We start from the raw sequence: 27650 nt of genomic DNA, 5'->3' as shown, positions 1-27650 counted from the left end.
CTGAAACAGCGGTGCAGCCACAACTGAGGCTCCTGATCCAGAGAGGCCGGCCTCTCCGTGTCAGGCCCACAGTGAGATGCTTGGGGAGCACCGTCCTGGTTCTGCCCAGGGGCCCCGTTTTCCGGCCTGGCCCAGGGCTCCGCGGCCGCAGCTTGCCGACCTTCTTGGGGCCAGGCCCGTCCTGGGCACGCAGGGTGCTGCACGGCACTCCAGCCTCTCACTTTTAGATGCCAGGATGGACACCCGAAGTGGCCCCCAGACACTGCCCACCACCTGCGCTGAGGACCAGTCCTTTAGTCCCCAGAGGCTCTTCTGTCCCTCCACCGCACACGGGCTCCGCGCCTGCGCTCAGGGTGGCAGGGCCACAACAGGGCAGACAGACATCGACAAAAGCCAGGCAGGAGATGAGATCGGGAGTCCTGGCTGGTGGGATCGGGAAGCCAAGGAAGGCAGACGCAGCAGGAAGGGTGAGGAGGGGAGCAAGAGCACACTGGGCATGGCCAGAGGGGCAGAGAGGAGGCTGCAGTGGCCACAGTGGGTTGGGGGGCAGCGTGTGGTCAGGGGCCACTTGGCAGGACCTCCCAGGAGGCGATGGGAGGGCTTGCGTCAGAGCCCCTCCCCGATCTCGGGGAGCTCCAATTCCCCCACCTCCAGCCTCAGCTCAGGACCAAGCTCATCCCCATTTCCCGGGGAGGTGGAGGCCTGGGTACCCACCCTGCTCCTCCTCTGGCCTCCCTGGGGCGGCTGGGGGTGCACTGATGATGGGGGGAGATGCTGACAAGCCAGGGTGGACGGGCCTGGGAGCGGCCAGGAGAGGGCCCTCCGGCTTCCACTCGGCCTCTGTGAGCTCGGCCTCTCTGATCTCCTCCACGACGTACCTCTGTTCCAGAAGAACAGGGTCTGGAGCCGGAGAGGCTGGGAGAAGGCGAAGTTGAGGACCTTGGATCTCACGGCTTTGTTGTTCAGTCACCAAGTTGTGTCCGACTCTTTGTGACCCCATGGACTGCAGCTCGCCAGGCCTCCCTGTCCATCACCATCTCCCAGAGCTTGCTCAAACTCATGTCCATTGAGTTGGTGATGCCATCCAACCATCTCATCCTCTATTGTTCCCTTCTCCTCCTGCCTTCAATCTTTCCCAGCATCAGGGGCTTTTCCAATGAGTCAGCTCTTTTACCACAAACCTAGCAGCTTAATATAATGCAGATTTATCATCTCACAGCCCTGATTACTTCAGTGGCCTCCCCCCTACAGGAACCACCCGGGGCTCTGAGGCCACGCTGACCAGTGGCAGCAGGCCACAGTCAGTGCTGGTCAGCCTAGGAGGGAGGCCCCAGGTCCTCCTGGACCTCTCTGTGGCCTGCTCCTCCCATCCTCCACGGGAACACCCTCTCATCATCCAGATTCTGAAGAGAGAAATTATCCTCATGCCCTGAGCTGTGGATGCTAAACCCAGAACAGATTCTGCCTGGACACTCCCGTCCATGGGGGGCAGGGGTTCCCCCTGGATACCCCTCCTCCATTCCCCCATCCATTCTTACATAAACTGCCCTGAGACCCTGACCCAGGCACTTCTGGTCTGAAAAAGGTCCAAAAAAACCCCACCTTTTCACTCCTCAACAAATTATTGAAACAACAACACATGATTTGTGATGGAGGAAAAATCACACACAGTCAACAGTCCCTTAGAAAAACCACGTTTATTTCTCTGTGATCAACTTCCAACCTACATCTGTATGTGTGCGTGCCTTTACATGGCTGCAGCAATGCAAATCTCTTTTATGCTCAGTTGCTAGCCATATTGTAAGTATTTTCAATACAAAACAAAATCTTTATCATTATGATTCGGCACGGCTGCACAAGTCCTGTGTCCCAGATGAACAATGCGGGGTGACAACACAAACACGACAACTCAGTGTTTTCTGTTCGCTTGGCTCAGCAACTAAAGCGATGCCTCGCGTTTCTCAGCAGCAGCCCCTTCCCTCTTGGAGGAATCCACTCAGTCTCCTCTTAGAAGAAACGTCATTGTTCATTCACAAGCAACTTCCTCACCCATCTGCCCCTGCTGAAACGAGTCCACAGCACTGGCAGGACAGCAACATGGGAATCCACTCAAACAGTGATCTCCTGTAACTCTGCAGTCGTTGCAGGGTGTAGCAGTGTGTAGGCTTTTGCTGATACAGATAAAGCACGTAAGGGCCCCAGCCAGAAGTCTCCCTCACTGGGCTCTAGTAGGAGTCTGCCTACTGACTGGGAGGCCAACTCCCTGTCAAGGACTCCTCACTCTGATTACAGAAGAGCCTTGCGGTCCCAGGATTCCAACGTTCGGGCGGGTGGCTTCTCCAGGGGAGCGCAGGCTTTACTCCAGCGTGTGCGTCGTCACGTACGTGCACCGTCACACGTGGTACAGGCGGGCCCATCCAAGACGACTCCACCGTGTCTATCACCGTCCTGTATTCTCCTCAGGAGTTCCCGAACCTACAGCCCAAACAGTGCGGCTCAGGAACACCTCACATCTGTCGGTTCACTGCAGGGCTCAGAGAAGTGCCTTCCCCTGCCAGGGAGGAGCCACCCCTGGAGACCCTCCTCGCACACGAAGGTGTCTGAGAGCCAGTCGGGAGAGCGCGGCCCGTGCTCACTAAACGCCCACGGGCTGCTCGCCGGGGTGTGAGCGCTGGTGTCGGGCGAGGGCGGAGCCTCTCCGGAATGTCTTCCCACACTGCGGACAGTGGCCGGGGCCCGCCCTGCTGTGGAGTCTCTGGTGCACCGCCAGGTGAGAGTTCTGCCGGAAGGACTTGCCGCACTCGGGGCACCGGTATGGCGTCTCCCTGGTGTGGATCCTCCTGTGCTTGGTCAGACAGGAGCTGTCCCTGAAGGCCCGGCCGCACTGATTACACTCGTAGGGCTTCTCGCCGGTGTGAGTCCTCTGGTGCCGGATGAGGCCAGCGATGTTCCGGAACAGCTTCTGGCACTGGTCGCAGCCGTAGGGCTTCTCGCCAGTGTGAATCCTCTGGTGCCGGATGAGGTACGCGCTCTCGATGAAAGTCTTCCCGCACTCTTTGCACTCGAAGGGCTTCTCCCCCGAGTGAATCTTTTGATGCACGATGAGGTGGGAATTGCGGTTGAAGGACTTCCCGCATTCTGTGCACTCAAAGGGCTTCTCTCCAGTGTGAGTCCTCTCGTGCTGGGTGAGGTATGAGCCGTCTCGGAAGGCCTTCCCACATCTGCTGCATTCATAGGGCTTCTCGCCAGTGTGGATCCTGAGGTGCACGGTGAGGTGGGAGATGTCTGTAAAAGGCTTCCCACACTCGTTACAGCGGTATGGCTTCTCCCCCGTGTGAGTCCTCTGATGGAGGATCAGGGACGAATTTCGGTTGAAGGTTTTCCCACATTCCGGACACTCATAAGGTTTCTCCCCGGTGTGAATTCTCTGGTGTTGTGTCAGAGCTGACCCGTCACTGAAGGCCTTCCCGCATTTACTGCACTTGTAGGGCTTCTCTCCTGTATGGATTCTTTGGTGCACAATTAGGTTGTAGTTCTTGCTGAAGGACTTTCCACACTCATTACAAGTGTAAGGCTTCTCCCCAGTGTGAGTTCGGTGATGCAAGACAAGAGAAGAGTTTCGCTTGAAGCACTTGCCGCACTCGGTACATTTATACAACTTCTCTCCAGGGCTGCTCCTCCTGCTTTCACTAAGAGATGGACTCAGGGTAAAAAGGCCCCCAAAGTCCTCGCCTTCATACAGTCTCTTCCCTCGTGTCACGATTTTCTGTTGGCCAAGGGGGGTAAGGTGGCTGAGAGGCCTAACACTGTCAGGGCATCTATAAGGCGTCTCTCGGGTCTGAGTTCTTCCACACTGAGTCACTTCCACGGAATGGCCGAAGGCTTTCCCACAGGAGTCCCTGTCACCCGCTCTCTTAGCTGTGTAGCTCTTCTGACCATTATGTGAAGCTGGGTCACAATCCAGACTTTTAACATCTGAGCCACCTACACGGAAACCGTTTGTCGCAGGAACTCTCTGACCTTGTGGAAGATCTGCGCTCACGCTCAAATGCTTCCTAAACCCAGGATGTTCAGGAGCTGCCTCCCGGGCCCCTGGCTCCTCCTGAGTTAAGGCTGATCGCCTCGAACGTCCCTCTGGGTTCTCAGAGTCCCAGCTGGCCCCTGGAGTGCAAAGGCGAAGAGCCTCTCTCGAGAATGCCTCCATCTCCACGTCGCAGGACAGTCCTTCCTCAGGCACATTCCAAGCTGTCATTTTCAATCTTCTGTCCCGGGCTGGAAAGTAAAGAGTGAAAAAGACTTAAGCCCATGAAGCTGAGTCTAGAAGAGGAATGAAAAACGGTGACAGGCCAGGTGTGTGTTTGTGTCTTTTCACTTGTTTTCTTTTTGAAATTCATATATGAACAGTGAAAGTCAAGGATGGAGCCAAGAGCAAGTTCAAGAAGAACCATGTGGCATTTCCCTCTTCCCAGAGACCAGACAGGAGGAATGGTGCTGGGGTGATGGTCACTAAGAGGACTAGTCTCAGACAAGGGAGACCAGGGGCCATGTCACGGCTCACACGGGAGCACCATCTCAGCCACTCTGTGCTCGTCCTCATGACCCCTCCCCACCAGTGGTCAGCACATACTCCAGAGCAACACCCAGCAATGGTCTTACATCAGCACTGAACAGGCAGTCCTCAACCACCTCTGTGGTCAGAGCTCTGCCTTTATGGACTGGACACAGCATGAGCCTACTTTCCTGAAACCTGACATTCCGAGATCTGTCATCAACCTCCCTGTAAAACTTCCAAGTCCACAAAGCAGTGGTTCTCAACCCCCAAAAGACACCAGGCACCATGTGGGGACAGTTCTGGTTGACACGACTGGGGAGCAGATGCTACTGGAAACTAGGGATGTTGCTGAACACCCTTGAAAACACAAGACAGCCCTTCACAACAGTGACCAGACCCGAAGGTCAACAGTGTTGCAACAGAAAAATCCTATTAGAGGAGGAAAAAATAAAGACAAACAAAAAACCCAGATTGATCCAGAAGAAGGTGGTAAGGTAAAAGTTCAGAAAGGACACATTAGAATAGAAACTATAAAATAGGACATCACCAATAACAATAAATGTGAATGACTTTGATGGGTAAGATAAAGAAACTGTGTCAGACTGCGTTAAAAAAATGTGTTTGTAACAGACACCAAAAGCAAAACAACACAGAAGACAAAACCAAAGGTTTGAGCAGACACATGCTCTCCAAACAGAGACTGTTGGTTCTTTGCTAACCAACAACAAACTTCAAAGATGACAACAGGGCTCTGTCACAGTCTACATTAACATTTTGCCTGCAAACACACCACAAGGTCAGCAAATATAACCATACTGGGTGGGTTCAACAGGCCTCCTTCCGAAATGGAAATACAGAAAGACTGAATACAGACACGCATGAGAATGTAATTAGCCTGGCCACACAGCTGCATGAAGGACCACTGCCAACAATCAGAGCCAAAGGCTTCCCACAAGTGGAACATACGCTACACTGGCCATAAACCCGGCCAAAGAACAGGTTCAACAAAGGCCAGACCACAGTCTTTTGACTACAGATGCAGTCAAGTTAAACACCAGTAACAGGAGGTGTGGCGGCCTGGGCGGGAGCAGGGCTTGGGGTAGACTGGATACATGTGTATTTGCTGCTGAGTCCCTTCGCTGTTCACGTGAAATTATTACACCACAACACTGGTAATCAGCTATGCCCCAGTACAAAATAAAAAGTTTAAAGTTAAGGGAGAAAAAAAATACAGTAACAGAATGAGCATCAAATACACAAGAAAATAATTAAGTTTTTTAAAACGCTCTTTATTTGGAAGAGTGAAAACCTGTTTCTCAGTAATTCACAGATCAAATAGAAATCCTGATGAAAATTAGCAAGCACTGACTTAGAAAACAGAGAACAGAACCACCGATGATGATGACACAGCTCAAAACACGTGGCAAAGGAAGACGCAGCTAAAGTAGTTCCTCGGCAGAAGATGTTGGTCTTTAATGCTGGGCGTCTGGGGAGAGGCCTGAGCTGGGTTTTTTTATTTGTTTGTTTGTGGCCGAGCTGCACAGCTTGCACGGAGAAGGCAATGGCACCCACTCCAGTACTCTTGCCTGGAAAATCCCATGGACGGAGGAGCCTGGTGGGCTGCAGTCCATGGGGTCGCACAGAGTCGGACACGACTGAAGCGACTTCACTTTCACTTTTCACTTTCATGCACTGGAGAAGGAAATGGCAACCCACTCCAGTGTTCTTGCCTGGAGAGTCCCAGGGACAGGGGAGCCTGGTGGCTGCCGTCCACAGGGTCGCACAGAATCGGACACGACTGGAGCGACTTAGCAGCGGCAGCAGCACTGCTTGTGGATCTTAGCTCCCCAACCAGGGACTGCGCCTGTGCCCTCAGCAACGAAGCGCAGAGTCCTAATCACCAGACCTGCAAAGAGACTGCGCCTGTGCCCTCAGCAACGAAGCGCAGAGTCCTAATCACCAGACCTGCAAAGAGACTGCACCTGTGCCCTCAGCAACGAAGCGCAGAGTCCTAATCACCAGACCTCCAAAGAATTCCCCAATGCTTGTATTTTAAAGAGAAGGCTGAAAGGTAATGAGATCATTGTTCAAATTTAAGAAGCTACACAGGAAACCAACAGAAGGTGGTAAGAAGGAGATAATAAAGGTAAAGGCAAAAATTACAGAAGCCAAAAACAAAGAAACATCCAAGAATATGAAGAAAACCAAAAGTCTGTTACATGAAACAACTAATGAAATCATTTTTGACAAGAATAATCATTAAAAAATAAGAAGGCATACAAGGTGATATTCAGCTTTAATTAAGGGGGATTTAATTAAGAAAGAGAAGAAAGTTATCAAAACGGCAACATTGGATTTATCCCAGGAAAGCAAGGACTATGAAATATTAGAATATCTACTGATACGATTCCCCACATTTTCAGATCAACATAGAAGACACCCCCTACACCCAAGAGGAGAGTGAAAAAGTTGGCTTAAAGCTTAACATTCAGAAAACTAAGATCATGGCATCCGGTCCCATCACTTCATGGCAATTAGATAGGGAAACAGTGGCTGACTTTATTTTTGGGGGCTCCAAAATCACTTCAGATGGTGATTGCAGCCATGAAATTAAAAGATGCTTACTCCTTGGAAGAAAAGTTATGATCAACCTAGACAGCATATTAAAAAGCAGAGACATTACTTGGTCAACAAAGGTCCGTCTAGTCAAGGCTATGGTTTTTCCAGCAGTCATGTATGGATGTGAGAGTTGGACTATAAAGAAAGCTGAATGCCAAAGAATTGATGCTTAGAACTGTGGTGTTGGAAAAGACTTTTCAGAGTCCCTTGGACTGCAAGGAGATCCAACCAGTCCATCCTAAAGGAAATCAGTCCTGGGTGTTCATTGGAAGGACTGATGTTGAAGCTGAAACTCCAATATTTTGGCCACCTGATGTGAAGTGCTGACTCATTTGAAAAGACCCTGATGTTGGGAAAGATTGAAGGCAGGAGGAGAAGGGGACGACAGAGGATGAGATGGTTAGATGGCATCACCGACTCAATGGACATGAGTTTGGGTAAACTCCAGGAGCTGGTGATGGACAGGGAGGCCTGGTGTGCTGTGGTTCATGGGGTTGCAAAGAGCTGGACACAACCGAGGGACTGAACTGAACTGATATGATTCCCCACATTTTCAGATCAACACAGAAGACACTCCCTACACCCCATCTCAATAAATTCAGAAAGTAATCTGAACAAATCTCACCCAGACTCATGATCAAAATGCTCTCAGATTAAAGCAACAGACCCCTTTACCGTATGTCAATAAACTGATAAAATATTTTAAGGTTGCATGTTTCCAAATTGGCCTTCTGATTAGACTGGAGCCTGGGCATCCTACAGCTGTCCTGTGGAAACAAGAGATGGAGAGCATCTCCCTACATGTGTGAAGGGGAGGATGAGTGTGTGCACTTAAAAGAGGTAAGTCAGATATGTAAGTCATCATATATAAGATGATACCACTTAGTGAAACTTTTGACACACAAAATATTCTCGAAGTAAAAATATTAAAATGCCCTGGCAACATGCCTAACAAAGCTGTGATCATGACTGTTTTGGAAGTGTGGAAGGCCACAGGCCTTGAGGAGCAAAAGCAGTGTCCATTTTATCTATAATAAATACTTCTTTTATTGAAATGAGATTTACATATCTCTAAGCAAGTAAAAAGACAAGCTACCAAATCAGAGGAAATATTTACAATGCATGAATCTGATAAAGGACTTGTAGAAGGTATTAAAAAAATTCTGATAGCCCAATAATAACAGGACAACCCAAATTTTTTAAATAGGCAAAGGATCTGAATGGATATTTCTCCAAAGACGACCAACAGATGGCCAGTAAGCACATGAAAAGATGCTCAACATCACTGGTCATTAGGGAAATGCTAATCAAAACCACAGTGAGATGCCACTTTACACCTACCAGTGTGGCCAATATTAAAAGAAAAACAGACAATAACTGGGAGTTCCCTGACAGTTCAGTGGTTAGGACTCAGTGCTTTAACTGCCATGGGCCTGGGTTCAATCCCTGAGGTGGTGGGAAGTGCCCTGGTGGTTACTGCAAACAGAACAAATTATCTCAAGTATATAGGAGGATATTAGAACAGACTTCAGGGCAACAGTATTAAATTAGGGTAATTAATGAAGGAACTGAACTGAATTTCATTAATTAAGGTTGTTTTTAAAATCTATTATTACCCTCATACATATCTGTGTATTGCTATTTTTGGCAGTACAATGATATAAAAATTATGTGGTAAAAAATTCATCCTCATGCTCTTCACAAATGTGGGGAGTTCTCTGTTTCCTTCACACACATACACTCTTCCTCTGACCTGACCTCAGATATTCACAACCACTTCTCTGGAGCCCCAGCATGACTAATTTCCCCTAGCCTTCTCTTCCCCATGGCCACCAAATAAGGTGGTCTTAAAGGTTTTTTACACTGAATGCTGCCCCAGCACATGCTGAGACTTCAGCTCTGTCTGGAGAACTGTTTTCTGCAATAAATCATCCTGATGTTGCTGCAGGTCACAGCAGAGGGGGTGATGGATCCCACACCTGTCACCCCAGATCATCCAAACAGCCTGGGTTGCCTCAACTGAGTTAAGTGCTTAGAACCTGCTTCCACCAAGGTACGTTCTTCCATTCCTATTTAATACACCTGGTCTGGACCCACCCACAACATTCATGTTCCAGCAGGATCCAGTCACACCTCCCCTCATTCAGTTTCACTGAGGACAATGAGTTCTGACTGTCCTATTTCTCTTAATCCAAACCTATAATCTCCCAGCTGAGCGCCGAAGAATTGATGCTTTTGAACTGTGGTGTTGGAGAAGACTCTTGAGAGTCCCTTGGGCTGCAAGGAAATCCAACCAGTCCATTCTAAAGGAGATCGGTCCTGGGTGTTCTTTGGAAGGACTGATGCTAAAGCTGAAACTCCAGTCCTTGGCCACCTCATGTGAAGAGTTGACTCATTGGAAAAGACTCTGATGCTGGGAGGGATTGGGGGCAGGAGGAGAAGGGGACGACAGAGGATGAGATGGCTGGATGGCATCACCGACTCGATGGATGTGAGTTTGAGTGAACTCCGGGAGATGGTGATGGACAGGGAGGCCTGGCGTGCTGCGATTCATGGGGTTGCAAAGAGTTGGACATGACTGAGTGACTGAACTGAACTGAACTGATAATCTCCAGCACCAGATATCTTCCTATGTCTTTAGGTAGCTGTGCCAAGCATTTAAACACAGAAATACATTTTTAAATACAAATGCCTTTTACTGATTCTTTACATTTACTTTTTAAAATTATACGGATATTTAATATTATCCATAGAATTCTTTTCAGGATGGTAAAAGGCACATTGCAACTATCGATCTTAAAGAGTGAACATTACAGAAAAATTAAGTCAAAATGCATCATAAGCATAAATATACAAGCTAAAACTACAACACTCTTAAAAGACAAACACAGGCATAAATCTTCCGAAACCTAAACATAACACCAAAAGCAAAGCGACACAGGAGGTGAAATGGACTAATCAAAATTAAACTGCTTGTGCTTCAAAGAGTGCTACTGACAAAGTTAAAAACACAGTCCATGAGACTGGGTCAAATACGTGAAAATCATATACCTGATGAGGCACTGGTATCCAGAATAAACTATACTTACAATTCAATAATAAAAAGATCAATAACCCATTTCATAAATGGGCAAAGGGTCCACATAGTGTTACAAAGAAGATAAACAAACAGCCAATAAGCACAATGAAAAGAAGCTTAATATCACTAACCACCAGTTCAGTTCAGTTCAGTTCAGTCGCTCAGTTGTGTCCAACTCTTTGCAACCCCATGAATCACAGCACGCCAGGCCTCCCTGTCCATCATCAACTCCCGGAGTTTACCCAAACTCATGTCCATCGAGTCGGTGATGCCATCCAGCCACCTCATCCTCTGTCGTCCCCTTCTCCTCCTGCCCCCAATTCCTTCCACTAACTATCGGGAATTATAAATCAAAACCACATCGAGATACCATTTCACACCCCCGAGGATGGCTACAATTAGTTCCACTCCTAGGTTATCTAAGAGAAATGAAGACATATGTCCACAAAAAAACCCCCACAAAATTTGTATGTGAATGTTCACAGAAGCATTATTCTATGAAAGCAACTTAGATGGCTATCGTCTGATGGATGGATAAAAAATTTTATATATTCATACAATGGAATATTATTCATCTATAAAAATGAACCAAGTACCAACACATGTTACCATGTGGATGAACCTAGAAAACACTGTTAAGTGAAAGACGCCAGAACAACAGATTACACACTGTATGACCATCAATGTGAAATGTCTAGAATAGGCAAATTCAGAGGCGGAAAGCAGGGTAGTAATTGCCTAGGCCTGAGAGGAATAGAGCAAATGGGAAGTGAGAGCTAATGCTAATGCGCATTTCCTGTCAGAGGATGATGAAAATATTCTAAAACTGGTATCGGTAATGGATGTACAACTCAGTGAATTTACCAGAAAGCACTGAACTGTGTATCTTAAGAGGGTGTATTATATGGTATGTGAATTATACTTTAACACAATTATTAAAGAAAAAAAAAAAAGCAGGTACTGAAACTGTTGGGAGTCAGAATTACTGGTCCAGACTCCACTTGGCATGTTTCTGGTACCTTGAAATTTAAAGCTTATGGAGAATTCCATACAACAGTGTCAAGTAAAAAATAAATAAAGTTTATGGAGAATTCCATTCCCAGGTACTCACCTCTGAAGGGCTTTTCCCCCAGTCTCTATGACCCTGCAGAAGAATTCATTTAATCCCGACGACTGGATGTTTAACATCAGCGGTTGCTAGACTGCAGCCGTCTGATGCCATCTGCATGGTTCTTGACATCTCTGTGGACCAAACATGGTAACGTTTACTTGCTCAAATGTTTACTTGTTCAAAGGATACATTCTTTAACAAAAATAAACTGTTTGCCACTAATGTTAGCCCTGTCCTAATAAAGTTACCCATCTGATTACCAATTGTGATTAACAGTCTGACTTCATTTTTGATGACTAACTGCTGGCAGCTTTCCACTCCCGTCCTCATCACCACCTACTGCCCCTTCTCCTTCTGCAAACTAGGCAAACAAACAAGAAAGCCTGAAAAAGGAGAGACAGAACCAAAGTGCTTTCTGCTTGCAGTTGGCAGGAAGTTCAAACCATCCAAGCCTCAATCAATGCAAGGCCACCATCATCCCAATTCCATTCTCCAGTCACTATAAAAGCCCAAAGAAAGACTTCAGTCATGGTCCAGTGAGTGGGACTCTGCACTTTCAAGGACCTGGAGTTCAATCCTTAATTGATCCCACAAGCTTCTCACTAATAAATAAATAAAGCCTAGCAAGTTTTTTTGTGGTCTCTCTTGATTTTTCTGGATCACTTTAGGAAGCCTGCCCTGCTCTCACAAAATAAGTCTCATCCTGTGAGTAACACACCTTTTATCTTCTTGGGTTGTCTGTAAAATGCACAAAAGAGTGTGTCTTTATGTGTTTGGGGCTTACCTGGTGGCTCAGACAGTAAAGAATCCACCTGCAATGACGCAGACGTGGGTTCCATCTCTAGGCTGGGAAGATCCCCTGGAGGAGGGCATGGCAACCCACTCCAATATTCTTGCCTGGAGAATCGCCATAGACAGAGGACTCTGGCGGGCTACAGTCCACGGGGTTGCAAAGAGTCAGAAATGACCGAGGGACTAAGCACAGCACAGCACAATATGTGTGTTTGAGGCAGGGCGAAAAGAAAGGTAAGCTAATGAGGCAAAGTGTTAATAACTTGATAATCTGGATGGTTTTACAAGTGTTCATTGAACTATTCCTGCAACACTTCTGTAAGTGTAATACTTTTCAAAAAAAAGTTGGGTAGGAGGAAGAGAAACAAGCAATAGAAGGGAGAAAAGTTACTGGCTGTGGGTTGAAAAAAACTAAAAAAGCCTGGTGTTCAAACATATTTTTACAAGCCCAAGTCCTTAAATTTTTTTTTAAATTGACAAAAGATAAAGAAGTATGTCAAGGCTGTATATTGTCACCCTGTTTATTTAACTTATATGCAGAGTACATCATGTGAAATGTCGGGCTGGATGAAGCACAAGCTGGAATCAAGACTGCCAGGAGAAATATCAATAATCTCAGATACGAAAATGACATCACCCTTATGGCAGAAAGTGAAGAGGAACTAAAGAGCCTCTTGATGAAAGTGAAAGAGAAGAGTGAAAAAGCTGGCTTAAAACTCAACATTCAAGATACTAAGATCACAGCATCTGGTTCCATCACTTCATGGAAAATAGATGGGGAAACAATGGAAACAGTGACAGACTTAATTTTCTTGGGCTCCAAAATCACTGTGGACAGTGAGTGCAGCCATGAAATTAAAAGAAGCTTGCTCCTTGAAAGAAAAGCTATGATCAACCTAGACAGCATATTAAAAAGCAGAGACATTACTTTGCCGACAAAGGTCCATATAGTCAAAGCTATGGTTTTTCCAGTAGTCATGTATGGATACGAGAGCTGGACTATAAACAAAGCTGAGCACTGAAGAACTGATGCTTTTGAACTGTGGTTTTGGAGGAGACTCTTGAGAGAGTCCCTTGGACTGCAAGGAGATCCAACCAGTCCATCCTGAAGGAAATCAGTACAGAGTATTCATTGGAAGGACTGACACTGAAGCTGAAGTTCCAATACTTTAGCCATCTGATGCAAAGAAATGACTCATTGTAAAAGACCCTTACGCTGGGAAAGATAGAGGGCAGGAGGAGAAGGGGACAACAGAGGCTGAAGTGGCTGGATGGCATTACCGACTCGATGGACATGAGTTTGAGCAAGCTCCTGGAGTTGGTGATGGACAGGGAAGCCTGGTGTGCTGCAGGCCATGGGGTGGCAAAGAGTCAGACACGACTGACTGAACTGAAAGGATCTTTTGGGGCAATGGTAATTTGGACAAAAGTTTGAATTACATTTGTCACAACTCATCCAGTGGTGCATTTCACTCTAAGTCAGTTTTCCCTCAAAAATGTAAAGAGCAATACTGAACTCTAACTGATGTTAAGCACAGTGAGGTGTTTGAGGGGGTAAGTAATAATGATAATCTGTCATTTATTTTGAATGTATCCCCAAAAGATTTTTGAGCAAACTCAGGGAGACAGTGAAGGACAGGGAAGCCTGCTGCCATGTAGTCCATGGGGTCGCAGTCAGACACGACTTAGCAACTGCGCAACAACACAAAATGATTGGTGGATGGCTAAAAGGGTGGACAAAGGGAACAAATATAGAGCATACAGCAAGCAGAGCAGGTGTTAATGGATTAGTATGGGGACGTACGAGTAACTCAACCTCGCTATATGTAGAAAAACTTACCCTAACCTACTGGGTGAAGAAGAGCTAAGGAAAGGAACCACTAAACCAAGAAAGAGGACTTCCCTGGTGGCCCAGCGGCTAAGACTTCACTCTCCCCAAGCAGGGCGCTCAGGTGTGAGCCCTGGTCAGGGAACTAGATTCCACATGCCACAACTAAGACCCAGAGCAGCCAAACAAACAAATATTACCAAAAAAAAAAAATTCAAGGAAGAGGAAAGTGAAAAGGCCACTAACAGGTGGGGAAAAGCGGTTTTCACTGAGAACCCGCAAGACCCGATTTTGCAGCTCTTAGGTGGTAAAATACAGGTGATCTGACACCTGCTGGTCCGCCGGGCGGTCGGAAACCGCACAGTCCGTGGGCGCGATGGGGCCACCTTGGCCAGACACCTACCGATGCCCACACCCGCTCGCCCGACACCTAGCAGGAGAAGGGCGGCAGACCTGGGGCTCGCCCAGCAGCCGGGCTCGGACACCTAGCAGGCAGGGGCAAAACGGTCCCTGCAGAAGGGCCGGCTGGCTCCTCACGAGCGCGGAACCGCCGGGCCATGCGATGGGAATGGCTAGGGCGTTCTCACCAGGAGAGGGGGCGTCCACACCCGCCGGGGGGCATCCTCACTTGCAGAAGGAGGGGGCGTCCTCACCCCCAGGAGAGGGGCATCTACATACACGCGGGCGTCCTCACTGCCGCCGGCCGACGCGTCGCTCTTGAGCCACTCGAGCCCAGCGGACACCGCCCCCGCCACAGACACCCCACCCTCGAGGGGAAGCCGCGGCGCTAAAGAACGAGCGGCGCGGCGAACTCACCCCCGGTAGGTCGGCAACGCCGGCCACGGCGGCGGCCATGTTCCTGCGAATGAGCGTGCGCGCGGCGGGACCGGAAGTGCGCGTCCCGGGGCTCCGCGGACCCCGCCCGCCCCGCGTACAGAACCGCGCCTTTCGCTTCCTACCCGCGCCAGGGCGGGCCCGCGCCGGGTCCGGTCCCCGCTCCCTGGGCTGGGGTCGGCCCCAGGGTTCCGGGCTCCCTCTGCCCGCCCGGCGCCCAGCCTTCGCCTCTAGCCCGGGGCTTCAGAGAAGTGCATTGGGGCAGAGATGTCCTTTCGCCGCATCTACTAATTCAGTTATTTATGGCGATCAGTGTGGGTTCGCCGACATTTATTTTCGCCTACGGCTTTCATCCGAGGACATCATTATTGTGCAGCCCTATTTTTGTGTACTGCATCAGTTCAGTTCAGTCGCTCAGTCGTGTCTGACTCTTTGCGACCCCATGAATCGCAGCACGCCAGGCCTCCCTGTCCATCACCAACTCCCGGAGTTCACTCAGACTCACGTCCATCGAATCAGTGATGCCATCCAGCCATCTCATCCTCTATCGTCCCCTTCTCCTCCTGCCCCCAATCCCTCCCAGCATCAGAGTCTTTTCCAATGAGGCAACTCTTCGCATGAGGTGGCCAAAGTACTGGAGTTTCAGCTTTAGCATCATTCCTTCCAAAGAACACCCAGGGCTGATCTCCTTTGTGTACTGCATAGATTGCCGAAATAATTCTATGCCATCCCTTCTTTGTTGTTTTTAAGAAAAATATGTTCAAATTCAGATAAGGGCAACTCAGTATCAATTAACAGTACAGTTATTTACTTAGAAATCTAAACAGAAGCTACACATTTTTGGATTTGATGTGACAATTAGTTAAGGATTTTTTGATGGATTAGGACTGCGAATGAACGTATGTGTTGTGGAAAAATCACCATACAAAAATAATATAACAAGCAGTTAGAAAGTATGCTTTGAAAAGGTCGCAGTTTTGTGTATGTATATAAAACAATCCAAAAAGAAATCATTCATGTATATACAAAAAATAATAAGTTGCCATACTTCCAGCATGAATGTGTGTATGGGGGTGGGGGGGCGGTGATCCTCAGAGTAAGCCCAGGCAGGACATGTCTGGGAGGCCTAGGAGACCAGGCTCAATCCCTACACAGCCAAAGTCAAGGTTAAGGAAACAATTCTCAAAGAATCTTGCCCAATATTTATACCTTTTTGCCTTCATATTGGTGATCGTAGGGTTTTTTTTAATTGAAATACAATTTATTTACAATATTGCCTTAGTTTCAGGTGTGTGTGCCTGCTGAGTCACTTCATTTGTGTTCGACTCTTTGCAACCCCATGGACTGTAGCTCGCCAGGCTCCTCTGTCCATGGGATTCTCTGAGCAAGAATACTGGAGTGGGTCACCATGCCCTCCTCCAGGGCATCTGACTCAGGGATCAAGATGATAGTTTACGGTGAACAATGTTGGATTCGTGATATCCGAAGATAAAGATTTAGCTTCGGGACCAGGGACCAGGCTTCAGACAGTCAGACTTCGTGTGGCAGAAGTTTTATTACCGTGAAGGACAGAGAAAGCTTCTGACGGAGACATCAGAAGGGGGATGAAGAGCGCCCGCTGGCTAGGCTTCCGGGTCTCCCGCATTGGCCGGCGGGTTCTTTACCACTGGCTCCATCTGGGACGCCCTTAGTTTCAGGTGAAAACCAAAGTGATTCGGTTATTTTTTTCAGATTCCTTCCCTCAATAGGTTATTATAAGATACTAACTATAGTTCCCTGTGCTATACAGTAGATCCTGTTGCTTATCTATTTTATACATTGTAGTTTGAACCTGCTAATCCCATATCCCTAAATCATCCCTGCCTCCCTCTCTTCCCCCTTTGGTAACCGTAAGTTTGGTGCCAAACCAAATGCCAGTGCTACCCTCAACTCCAACTCCTCTCACAGTACTGCCTGTCTGGGTTCCTAGCGTTTCCACTCTTTGCCTGGTGCAGGCCAAGTCTTCACTGGTGTCTGGATTCCCCTCATATCCTACCTGTGACTGGACAGCATGTCCTGCCAGCATCATGCCGACCCCTACCTAGAATGCACCCGTCTCTGCCTGCCTGACAGCCAGCATCTCTTACAGTGATCCTGTCATCAGCCTCCCTGCTGTCCTTTTTCCCAACTCAATTTACCCATAGCAGCCAGAGGGTTCTCCTGCCCCCTGCCTCCTTTGCTCAAAAGTTTCAAGGGCTGCCGCTCTCTCAGTGGGGAAAGACCATACTTAGCCTGAGAGGTGGCCAGGTCAGCTCAGTTGCCTTTCTGAGCTCATCATCCACATCTTTCTCTCTGCCTCAGCTCCAGCCACACCGGTCCTCTCCCTGGTGCTCACATGCACAATACACTTCCACCTCAGGGCCTTTGCACATGCTCTTCCCCCTTGCCCAGAGTATGTTTCCACCAGATACATGCTCAGCTCTTTCCTTCTTCTAAGTCTTTACTCTACCTGGCACACACTAGGTGCTTAGTGAACATTCATTGGCTGAACCCTAGTCAGTTGATTGTTGGTCCCAAATTCTCACCGCCTTTCCTGAAGAAGGGTTACATGTCCTGACGTGTTGCTAGTGACTTGCAAAGTATCCCTGTGCAGGTGGGAAGGAGGCATATATATGTGACATATATATATATGTGTGTGTGTGTGTGTGTGTGTGTGTGTGTGTAATATACATCGGTTCAGTTCAGTTGCTCAGTCATGTCTGACTCTGCGACCCCATGGACTGCAGCACATCAAGCTTCCCTGTCCATCACCAACTCCCAGAGCTTACTCAAACTCATGTCCATTGAATTGGTGATGCCATCCAACCATCTCATCCTCTGTGGTCCCCTTCTCCTCCTGCCTTCAATCTTTCCCAGCATCAGGGTCTTTTCCAATGAGTCAGTTCTTCGCATCAGGTGACCAAAGTATTGGAGTTTCAGCTTCAGCATCAGTCCTTCCAATGAATATTCAGGACTGATTTCCTTTAGGATAGACTGGTTTGATCTCCTTGCAGTCAAAGGGCCTCTCAAGAGTCTTCTCCAACACCACAGTTCAAAAGCACCAATTCTTCAGCACTCAACTTTCTTTATACATAAATGTCTATATTTGCATATGGGTGGTGCAGTGGTAAAGAATCCACCTGCCAATGCAGGAGACACACAAGAGACGTGGGTTGAATCCCTGAGTCAGGAAGACCCCCTGGAGGAGGAAGTGGCAACCTACTCCAGTATTCTTGCCTGGGAAATCCCATGGACAGAGGAGCCTGGTGGGCTATAGTCCATAGGGTCACAAAAAGTCAGACACGACTGAGCACTGAGCACTTACACTTTTTTTTCCAGGTCGGGAAACCCAATTCAAAAGCAAAGAGTTAACCAGAAAGCAGAGCATTTCTCCTAGAATCATGTGCTGCTTGAAAACAGAAAGATTCGTAAAGGATGAACTACATCCCTCCACGTTTGGCAGAGACTAGGAACAAGACTCACTTAAAGCAGCTGTAGGAGAACCAGGAGAGAGAGGTGGAATACATGGCCCTTGAGGAAACACTGTTTCAAGACAATGGGAGCAAGAATAATACACTTGGGGGAAAAGTTAATTAGGACTGTCCGTCCTTCTTCCTCTATTCAGTGACATCAGAGAAGTCATACTCAAGAGGGATCATACAAATATATCGAGACTACAGAAATATGAATAGAGCTCAGCCTTAAAACCATGAACAAATTCTCTCAGGAGACACATCTTACAAATATCTGAGTGTCGGAGAAAGATTGCCTATCAGTACATTTTAGAACTTATACAGGAGAAAAATCCTATAAATATACAGGCACAAACTACCCATTACTGTGCATGAGAGAAGTTATACTTATGAGACATTTCATATTTGCAGTGAATTCAAGAAATTATTTTCAAGGAGTGACTGCTCTATGCTACAAGGTTCTGTAAAGAAACCCTACAACATACTCATCAAGGAAAAGTTTCATGCTATTCTCCTTTAGTCAACATCACAGCAAACACACTGGAGAGAAACCTATGGATATATGCATTGTGGGAAAGGCTTTAAACATAGCTCAGCACTATGATGCGACATCAGAGGACTCATACTGGGAAAACCCTATACAGGTACACAGCGTAGAAGAATCTTCGGGAGGTGTTCTCCCTTTATGCAACACAAGAGGACTCATACTGGAGAACAGAATAGAGGCAAGGTTGGCTGACTTTTGATTACGGCTTTCATGTTGTTTGACACCAGGAAACTCAGAGATTAGAGAAACTCACTGAACATAATCAATATGGAAAAGCTGTTGCTTGGAATTTCATTCGATGTGCCAACATAAAGAAACCAAAAACAAGGCAGAATCCACAAGTTATCTTTGACCCATAAATAGGCTGTTGTTGTTGTTTAATCACTAAGTCATGTTTGACTCTTTGTGACCCCATGGATTGTAGCCAGGCTCCTCTGTCCATTTGATTATCCAGGCAAGAATACTGGAGCCAGTTGCCATTTTCTCCTCCAGGGATCTTCCTGATCCAGGGATCAAACCCGAGTCTCCTGCATTGGCAGGTGGATTATTTACCATTGAGCCACTATGGAAGCCCTGAATGTAATATGACTGCACCTGTAGCTCCCCATAGTCACAGACGATGAAGTATGAGCAGTTATGCCCCATATATGCCCTTGATTTGCTGTAGAAACATCATTTAGTGGGACTTAGGGTCTAAGCCTCAGGGACAATGTCTCATAGAAATGATGCTATAGATAATAAAATGTAAATGTTATCAGTGGCAACACCCTATTTTTTGTATCATATAAAAGTCAGAGAACCATCAAATTGAAGTGTCATGCAAAGATCATTGATCTTTTAGTATCACAGGGATTAATATATGTACAATTTTATACTAATCACAGAAGAGAGCTGAAAAATATGCCATCCATTTCTTTCTTGCATAGTCCTGTCACATCAGACAAATTACAGAGTTTTATACTAACTCACGAATGTTTCACAAATGGCATTCTATTACTAAGTTTAAGAGAGGAATCATAAAGAGTTGTCTGCATCTTCGTGTTTCCAGGGGCACAGCCAGTGTCCAGGCAGGACTAAACAGACATACCCATGTGCTCTGCAGCCCACAGGCCACACGAGAGAGAAGCCCTTGTGCCCCAGAGAAGACCCAGTGCAGCCAAAAACAAGTAAATAAACACAATTTTAAAAAGGAAAACACAAACTAAAAAGGGCAGAGGATTTGAATAGACCTTTATCCAAAGACAAACAGATGGTCAACAGGCACCTGAAAAGACATTCAGCATCATGAGTCACCAGGGACGTGAAAATCAGAGCCACAAGATGTCATCTCACACTTGTCAGAATGACCGTCATCAGAAAGACAACAAATAGTAAGTGCTGGCAAAGACGTGGAGAAAAGGGAACACTCATCCACCGTGGCTGGGAATGTAAATCAGTGTAGGCACTGTGGAAAACAGTGTGGCTGCTAAGTCACTTCAGTCGTGTCCGACTCTGTGCGACCCCATAGACAGCAGCCCACCAGGCCCCCCCGTCCCTGGGATTCTCCAGGCAAGAACACTGGAGTGGGTTGCCATTTCCTCCTCCAATGCATGAAAGTGAAAAGTGAAAGTATGGAGGTGCCTCAAAAAATTAAATCAGGGAATTTCCTGGTGGTCCACTGGTTAGGATTCAGTGCTTTCACTGCCATGGTCCGGGTTCAATCCCTGGTTGGGAAACTAATATCCCATAAGCCACCTGGCATGAACAAAAAAATAAATAAAAAATAAAAAGTCTATTTCTGGGTATTTATCCGAAGAAAATAAAAACACTAATTTGAAAAGACACATGCAGCCCTATGTTCATTGCAGCATTATTTACAATGGACAAGATGTGGTCCAGATCTCTGCTGCTACCAAGTCCGACATTTTCCAGCACCAGCTGCTCTCCAGGGGCACGTGGCCCTACAACCCAACTGCAGGAGAGGGTTCTGGGGCCGATGAGTTTCCCCCAAGCTGACTTTTGTGCCCACCGCTGAGAAGAGGTCAGCTCCAGATGCCAACACGTGAGCCACCCTTTTCCAGCTTTTATCAGAGGCAGGACATGGATACAACAGGGCCTGAGAAAGTCTATGGAAAGAGGGCTCGAGAAGATAATGAATTCCTTCCTTGTGGTTGGCAAGGAATAGCTCCTCAAAGCTGTTCGCATCCTAATAGCTGGAGCCAGTGACTATTTCATTACAGGGCAAAGAGCTCTTTGCAGGTGCAATTAAGTTTTATGGCTTTGAGATAAGATTATCTTGGGGCCGATGTAATCACAGTTGTCCTTGTTTAAGAAGCAGCAGGAGAGGGGCTTCCCTGGTGGTCTAGTGGTTAAGAATCTGCCTGTCAATGCAGGGAATGCAGGTTTGATCCTTGGTTGGGGAACTAAGATCGTACACAGTGCGGAGCAACGAAGCCGACAAATCACAGCTTCTGAAGCTGCGTGCTCCAGTGCCTGCATGCCACAGTTGAGAATCTGTACACTGCAGTGAAAGATCCTGAATGATGGAAGGAAGATCCCGCATGTGGCAACTAAGACCTAACACAGCAAATACAGAAAAAAAGAAAGAACCCTCCAATTCTTCAAAAAAAAAAAAAAAAGAAAAGAAGCAGGAGAATCAGAGTCAGTGGAGGCAATGTGATGATGAAGCAGAGGTCAGAGTCAGAGAGAGACTTGTAGATGATACACCACTGGCAGGAAGTCTCTAGAAGCTGGAAAAGGCGAAGAAACTGGTTCTCCCCTAGAGACTCCAAAGAAGGCAGCACTGCCAACATGTTTATTTTGCCCGGAAACGTCTATTTCCCTTCTGATCTTCACAGCTGTGGGATGATACATTTTTGCTGTTTCAAGCCACAAAATTTGTGGCAATTTGTTACAGTGTCAAAGGAAACAAACACTCCCTGGTGCCAATATCTTCAGCCAAACGTTGTATGCTTCAAGCGATGCATGAAACAACCACCTGAGACCATGAGGACAGGAACCTCTGGAAAAACCAAGACAATATACTGAGGAGTGATGAGCAGGCGATGCAGAGTGCCTGCAACCACCCCGGGAGCTCTTGCCTCTGAAATGCATGTGATGTAAGATAATGTATGGTGGCACATTCTGCAACTTGTGGCCAAAAAAAAACACCCATCTTGCACAATAATTCTTTCTTGTTCCCAACCAACTTCTGCTCTGCAGTCTCATTTAGTCATGCTGAGCCAATTCAGCCATAGACTTGGCTCCTGCCGCTGTGCTCAGTTGTGTCCGACCCTTTGCAGCCCCATGGACTAGCCCACCAGGCTCATCTGTCCAGGCAATTTCCCAGGCAAGAATGAGTTGCCATTTCCCATGCCAGGGGAGCTTCCCGACCCAGGGATTGAACTCTTACATCTCCTGCTCTGGCAAGTGGATTCTTTACCACTAGCGCCACCTGGGAAGTCCCTTAGGGACTCCTAGAAGAAGTCATCCCAGGTAAGCAGGTTGTACAGGCTCAGGCTGACCCTTGCTTACCCGATTCAAAGTCCTTTCTCAGGAGGTGGACACACCACAAGGAGCAAAGACTCGCTGTGGTAAGCAAGACGGGCCAAGCTACCTCAGCTGCAGTCTCAGAGGCACTGCCAAGGGGCTACAGAGGACACAGATAGACATTGCAGGCTCCAAGGATACGATGTGCTAGTACACGGGACCAAGGGCATATGGGGGATTCATCAAATTACACACGCAGACGTGGGTGCAGTATCCCCCTGAGTCTTCATTGTGGGTTACAGGAGTCCTCTCTGGATGGGAAAAAAAAAAAAGTGCTTGAAAAAAGCCACACTCTTCAATTTGAAAAAATTGGGCCAACTTGCTGAAAAGATGAAACCCCTGCAGCCAGCACCACACACACAAGAAAAGTTATACGATTATTACCGCATGCTGTTGATGGCTTTGAAGTCTAAATTTACAGGAAAGAAACGAATTTTTTGGCACTTGTACTTTTGGGGGCATTTCTTAGAGAAAATGAGTTTGAATCCAAGTAGTTTCCCAGTGAGGATGGTGGTTCGTTCCATCACATTTTCAAGAGGAAAGAAGCATAGAGCCAAGTCCAGGGACCAGACGCCCACTGTGGTCCTGTAATCCCACTTGCTCTTGTATTGAGCCCAGTGATGGTCTGCGACTTATAGTTGGCCTTCCCAACCTGGAGCACGATATTCATCTTCATTTATACCATTTTACTTGTAATTCTTTCCAGAAACGTATCTTCCTGTAGATTCCTTGCATTTCCCAACAAATTAATCCTAGACATTTGTCTTTATGCTTCATCTGTGAATCTCCTTTTCAATATATTTGTTTGTAAAGATTTTGTATGTTACATGTGTGTTGAGTCACGTACCTTTATTTCTTTATTGCCTCATTTACTGCAATCTTGTTTTTTTTAATTTCCAATTGGATTTTGTATATACAATAATGTTGTGCTCAGATGCTCAGTTGTGTCCGACTCTTTGCAGCCCCTTGGACTGTAGCCCACTGGGCTTCTCTGTCTGTGGAATTTTCCAGGCCAAGAACACTGGAATGGTTACCATTTCCTCCTCCAGGGGATCTTCCTGACCCAGAGATTGAACCCAAGCCTCTTACATTTCCTACATTGGCTGGCAGATTCTTTACCAGTATTACATGGGAAGCCCAAGTATTCTATTGTTGCCTATTTGTTAAAGCATTTTTATATTTTCTTCTCCAGTAGTTACAGCCCTTAGATCTGTTTCCTATCTTACTCGTGATAATAAGAACACCAGGAAATCTTAAACTTAAGGTTGCTGAGAGCAGATATCATCTTCTGTTTTGGATGTGTACATCAATCCATGGCTATTGAACAGAAGAGTGAACAGGCAAGAGAATGAAGAAAGGTCAGATTTCATGGGAGAGGAAAAGGTCAATTTCCTAAGGTAAAGAGAAATGTAGAAATTGGTGGTATTCAGAACCATAAAGAAGGCTGAGTGCTGAAGAACTGATGATTTCAAACTGTGGTGCTGGAGAAGACTCAAGAGTCCCTTGGACTGCAAGATCAAACCAGTCAATCTTGAAGGAAATCATCCCTGAATATTCATTAGAAGGACCGATGCTGAAGCCGAAGCTTCAATATTTTGGCCACCTAATGCAAAGAGCTGACTCCCTGGAAAAGGCCCTGATGCTGGGAAAGATTGATGGCAGGAGGAGAAGGGGACAACAGAGGATGAGATGGCTGGATGGCATCACTGACTCGATAGACATGAGCTTGAGCAAGCTCCGGGAGTTGGTGATGCACAGAGGAGCCTGGTATGCTGCAGTCCATGGGGTTGCAAGAGTTGGACGTGACTGAGAAACTGAATAACAAAAGGACTAGCAGTAAGCAGGTTGTTGGCTTATTCTTTGTCTACCCTCCAGTGGCCAGGAAGGGTGACACACTCCTACACTGATGAGAGCAACAGAGAAAGTAAGAGTCTGGTCCTGGGTGACACTGGCAGCTTAACCAATCCCAGGACATTCATTTTTGAGGAAACGGTGTTTATGATAGCTAAATTCTCATTTACGGCCAAACACACCCTATAGGATACAGGGTACAAAGCTATTGAAAGGGATACCAAACCCGACTTACTGGTTTGTCCAGTTTCTGTGGACTTCCCACACTCCTCTTTGAAACAGATCACTTCTGGAAGCTGCATGTGGTCTGTCTCTGCTCAGACCTCAGATTCTTTACCTTTCCTCCATGTGCTACACCCAGTCTGGATTATCTTGATTTTGAACTCACCCTTTATCTTGGGGAGAACAGGCATAGAACAAATGTGTAGTAGTCACGACCCCAAAGTCTGTTTGGGGAACCAGTTATGACACTAATAATTTACAGTTAATGTGCTGATTGATTTATTCCTGCTTCTCCAAGCTGAAGTTTCAAGCTCTGAGGAGTTCTGAGAAGGTCCTAGATGCTCATGTTTTAAAGACAAAACATACATCTTTCTTCCTCTTCTTTTTTTAAATGAGTTTTAAACACATGTTCCCCTTCACATGAAACACTCTGAGATGTTCTGTGTGATGAAATAAGACAATAATGATGAGTGGAGACCAAATCACAGGTCCATTGTTGAGTGGACTGAATGCCACCAGCTGCTATAGTGATTTGGTCAATATATAGTTTCATATCTCTTATTCAACCAATAGGACACTGTTGATTTTAAAAGCATATGAAAGAATACTATTTCAACAATTCAGTATCTCAGTAAACATGCTTGTTAAACTATATAAAGTATACAAAGAAAGATGAAGTGCAAATTAAACCCTGCAATTGAATGAAACTATTATTGCTTATCCAGCTGTTTTCATAAATGATCCACAATGCCTTTTCTGCAATTCTAAAACCTTTTCTAATGAAGAAAGTTTCTTCCCCTATTATGCATCTGCAAAATTTAGCTGAAATGACAAGGCTGTGTAGGGCTTCCCAGGTAGCTCAGTGCATAAAGAATCTTCCTGCAATGCAGGAGACACGGGTTTGATCCCTGGGTTGGGACAATCCCCTGGAGGAAGAACCGTCAACTTCTCTCCAGTATTCTTGCCTGGAGAACCCCATGGACAAAGGAGCCTGGTGGGTTACAGTCCATAGGATCACAAAGAGTCAAACACGACTGAAGTGACTGAGCACAACACAGCTATTTACAGTTTTTCTCCAATTTAGTGTGACCCCTTATATATTTTGCTACAGATACACCCAGATGCTGCCCCAGACCTGTTGGGGATGTCACATGTGATATGGTGTGTTCACCTTCCTATACTGCTAAAATTCAAATGCTTATGAATTCCAAAATACTTCTGGCTCTGAAGGTTTTGAACAAGGGGTTAGGGCCCTGTATGCAAACAGGATGCATAACATTTTTTTTTTTAATTGGAGGCTAATTACAATATTGTGGTGGGTTTTGCCATACATTGACATGAATCAGCCATGAGCACATGTGTTCCCCATCCTGAACCCCACTCCCACCTCCCTCCCCATCCCATCCCTCAGGGTCATCCCAGTGCACCAGCCCTGAGAACCCTGTCTCATGCATCGAACCTGGACTGGCGATCTATTTCACATATGGTAATATACATGTTTCAATGCTATTCTCTCAAATCATCCCACCCTCGCCTTCTCCCACAGAGTCCAAAAGTCTGCTCTTTACATCTGTGTCTCTTTCACTGTCTCGCATATAGGGTCATCGTTACCATCTTTCTAAATTCCATATGTATGCATTAATATACTGTATTGGTGTTTTTCTGACTTACTTCACTCTGTGTAATAGGCTCCCATTTCATCCACCTCATTAGAACTGATTCAAATGCATTCTTTTTAATAGCTGAGTAATATTCCATTGTGTATATGTACCACAGCTTTCTTATCCATTCGTCTGCTGATGGACATCTAGGTAGGATGCGTAACATTTTTGACATTTTACATACGTAACAGTTAACATTCACCCAAAAATGTGCTCATTTACTTCTTCATCTTTGGCTGCGCTGGGTCTTCGCTGCTGTGCACAGGCTTTCTCCAGCCGCAGTGAGTCGGCTTCTCACTGCAGCGTCCTCTCTTGTTGTGGAGCACAGGCTAGGCAAGCAGGCTTCAGTAGTGTGGCATGTGGGCTCAGTTTCTCCACGGCACTTGGGATCTTCCCGGACCAGGGGTCAAACCTGCGTCCCCTGCACTGGCAGGCAGATTCTTAACCACTGAAGCACCAGGAAACCCCCCCAGAAATGTTTTTAATGTAATCAAGTTACAGCAAATTAAACAGCATTCTTAATTTGCTAAATGGCAAAAAAACCCCATGCAATTTATTATTAAACATTGTACTAAAGTGAGTTTCATGAATCAATCTTAAATAATATACTTAAGATCACCTTTTAACCTAAAATCATGTTTTTACTCTATAGTATACAAACAGAAAGAACTGAAAGAACTTCCAAGAAGGCCCAATTCCTTAAGATGTTCAAGCCTCCATCAAATTGACCGTAAACTACTAGAAGGATCCCTAGTCATAACCAGAAGAAAACAATACGGCTAATTGCCTTGTCCTACTACCTATGGCTATAGAACACCATTTTTTTAAGTGAAAATATGAGAAAGAGGCTTGAGTTATTTAATGAATGGGGATGCTGTTTTAGCTATAACAGCCAAGAAAAATTCAGGGAAATGCATAGTTAGTGACTCAATGCTAATATGCACAAGTCAACAGACACACTGTCTTAATTGCAACAAATAAGATGAACAATATGCAGCACACCTGTGAATATTCTCCACAGTGGCCACAGAAATGTACAACTGCTGGAACAAGCATAGCATGCAATGGACAGGATGACTCAAACAGAGGCATAAGGCCACTGAAACCTGCTACAAAGTGGAGAGAGGATGCACTGGGCCCTGGGTCTCAGGAGAGTCCCAAGCACCAAGAAGGAGAGAGGACATCAGAGTCTGGGCCCTGGAACCTCAGGAAGATGGAAGGACACCAGATACTGGACTTTGAGGAAGACATGAGACTATTTTGTTCTGGGCTCCAAATAAAGATGAGAGTGGACTGGGCTCAAGGAAGAGGTGCACACACCCGGTCCTGGGCAGGCAAAGACTTCTTCCATTTCCTAGACATGGACACCTGGCTCACAGATGAGGACCCGGGGCAGAGGAGCCTTCCTGTCCACCCCACACCACACCAACTCCCTGATTCTCTGCTCAGCCAAACGTTAGCAAAGTTACTCTGAACCTTCTCCCCATAAGGCCCATACCTGTACTTCCTCATAGAATCCCATTTGAGCAAGAATC

General features: G+C 46.5%; 1 protein-coding gene across 4 annotated transcripts; it reads right to left on the bottom strand.

Annotated features, from left to right (window-relative positions):
• Positions 1 to 1678: 1678 nt before the first annotated feature.
• ZNF329 (zinc finger protein 329) lies at positions 1679 to 14864 on the bottom strand. 4 transcript variants are annotated; one of them, XM_027514577.1, is made up of 4 exons: positions 14569 to 14848; positions 12146 to 12293; positions 11362 to 11492; positions 1679 to 4272 (listed from the first exon to the last, which is right to left on the bottom strand). In XM_027514577.1, exon 4 carries the CDS (start codon positions 4250 to 4252, stop codon positions 2636 to 2638), a length of 1617 nt encoding a protein of 538 aa, XP_027370378.1. In that variant the 5' UTR covers positions 4253 to 4272; positions 11362 to 11492; positions 12146 to 12293; positions 14569 to 14848; the 3' UTR covers positions 1679 to 2635. The 4 variants fall into 4 exon arrangements, with proteins under 4 accessions (XP_027370378.1, XP_027370379.1, XP_027370377.1 ...); XM_027514578.1 differs by lacking the exon at positions 12146 to 12293 and having other exon boundaries at positions 14798 to 14864; XM_027514576.1 differs by lacking the exon at positions 12146 to 12293.
• Positions 14865 to 27650: the final 12786 nt, after the last annotated feature.

The sequence above is a fragment of the Bos indicus x Bos taurus genome, chromosome 18 (assembly GCF_003369695.1).
Source record: "Bos indicus x Bos taurus breed Angus x Brahman F1 hybrid chromosome 18, Bos_hybrid_MaternalHap_v2.0, whole genome shotgun sequence".
Lineage (NCBI taxonomy): Eukaryota > Metazoa > Chordata > Mammalia > Artiodactyla > Bovidae > Bos > Bos indicus x Bos taurus.
This window is presented reverse-complemented; position numbering and strand designations above follow the sequence as displayed.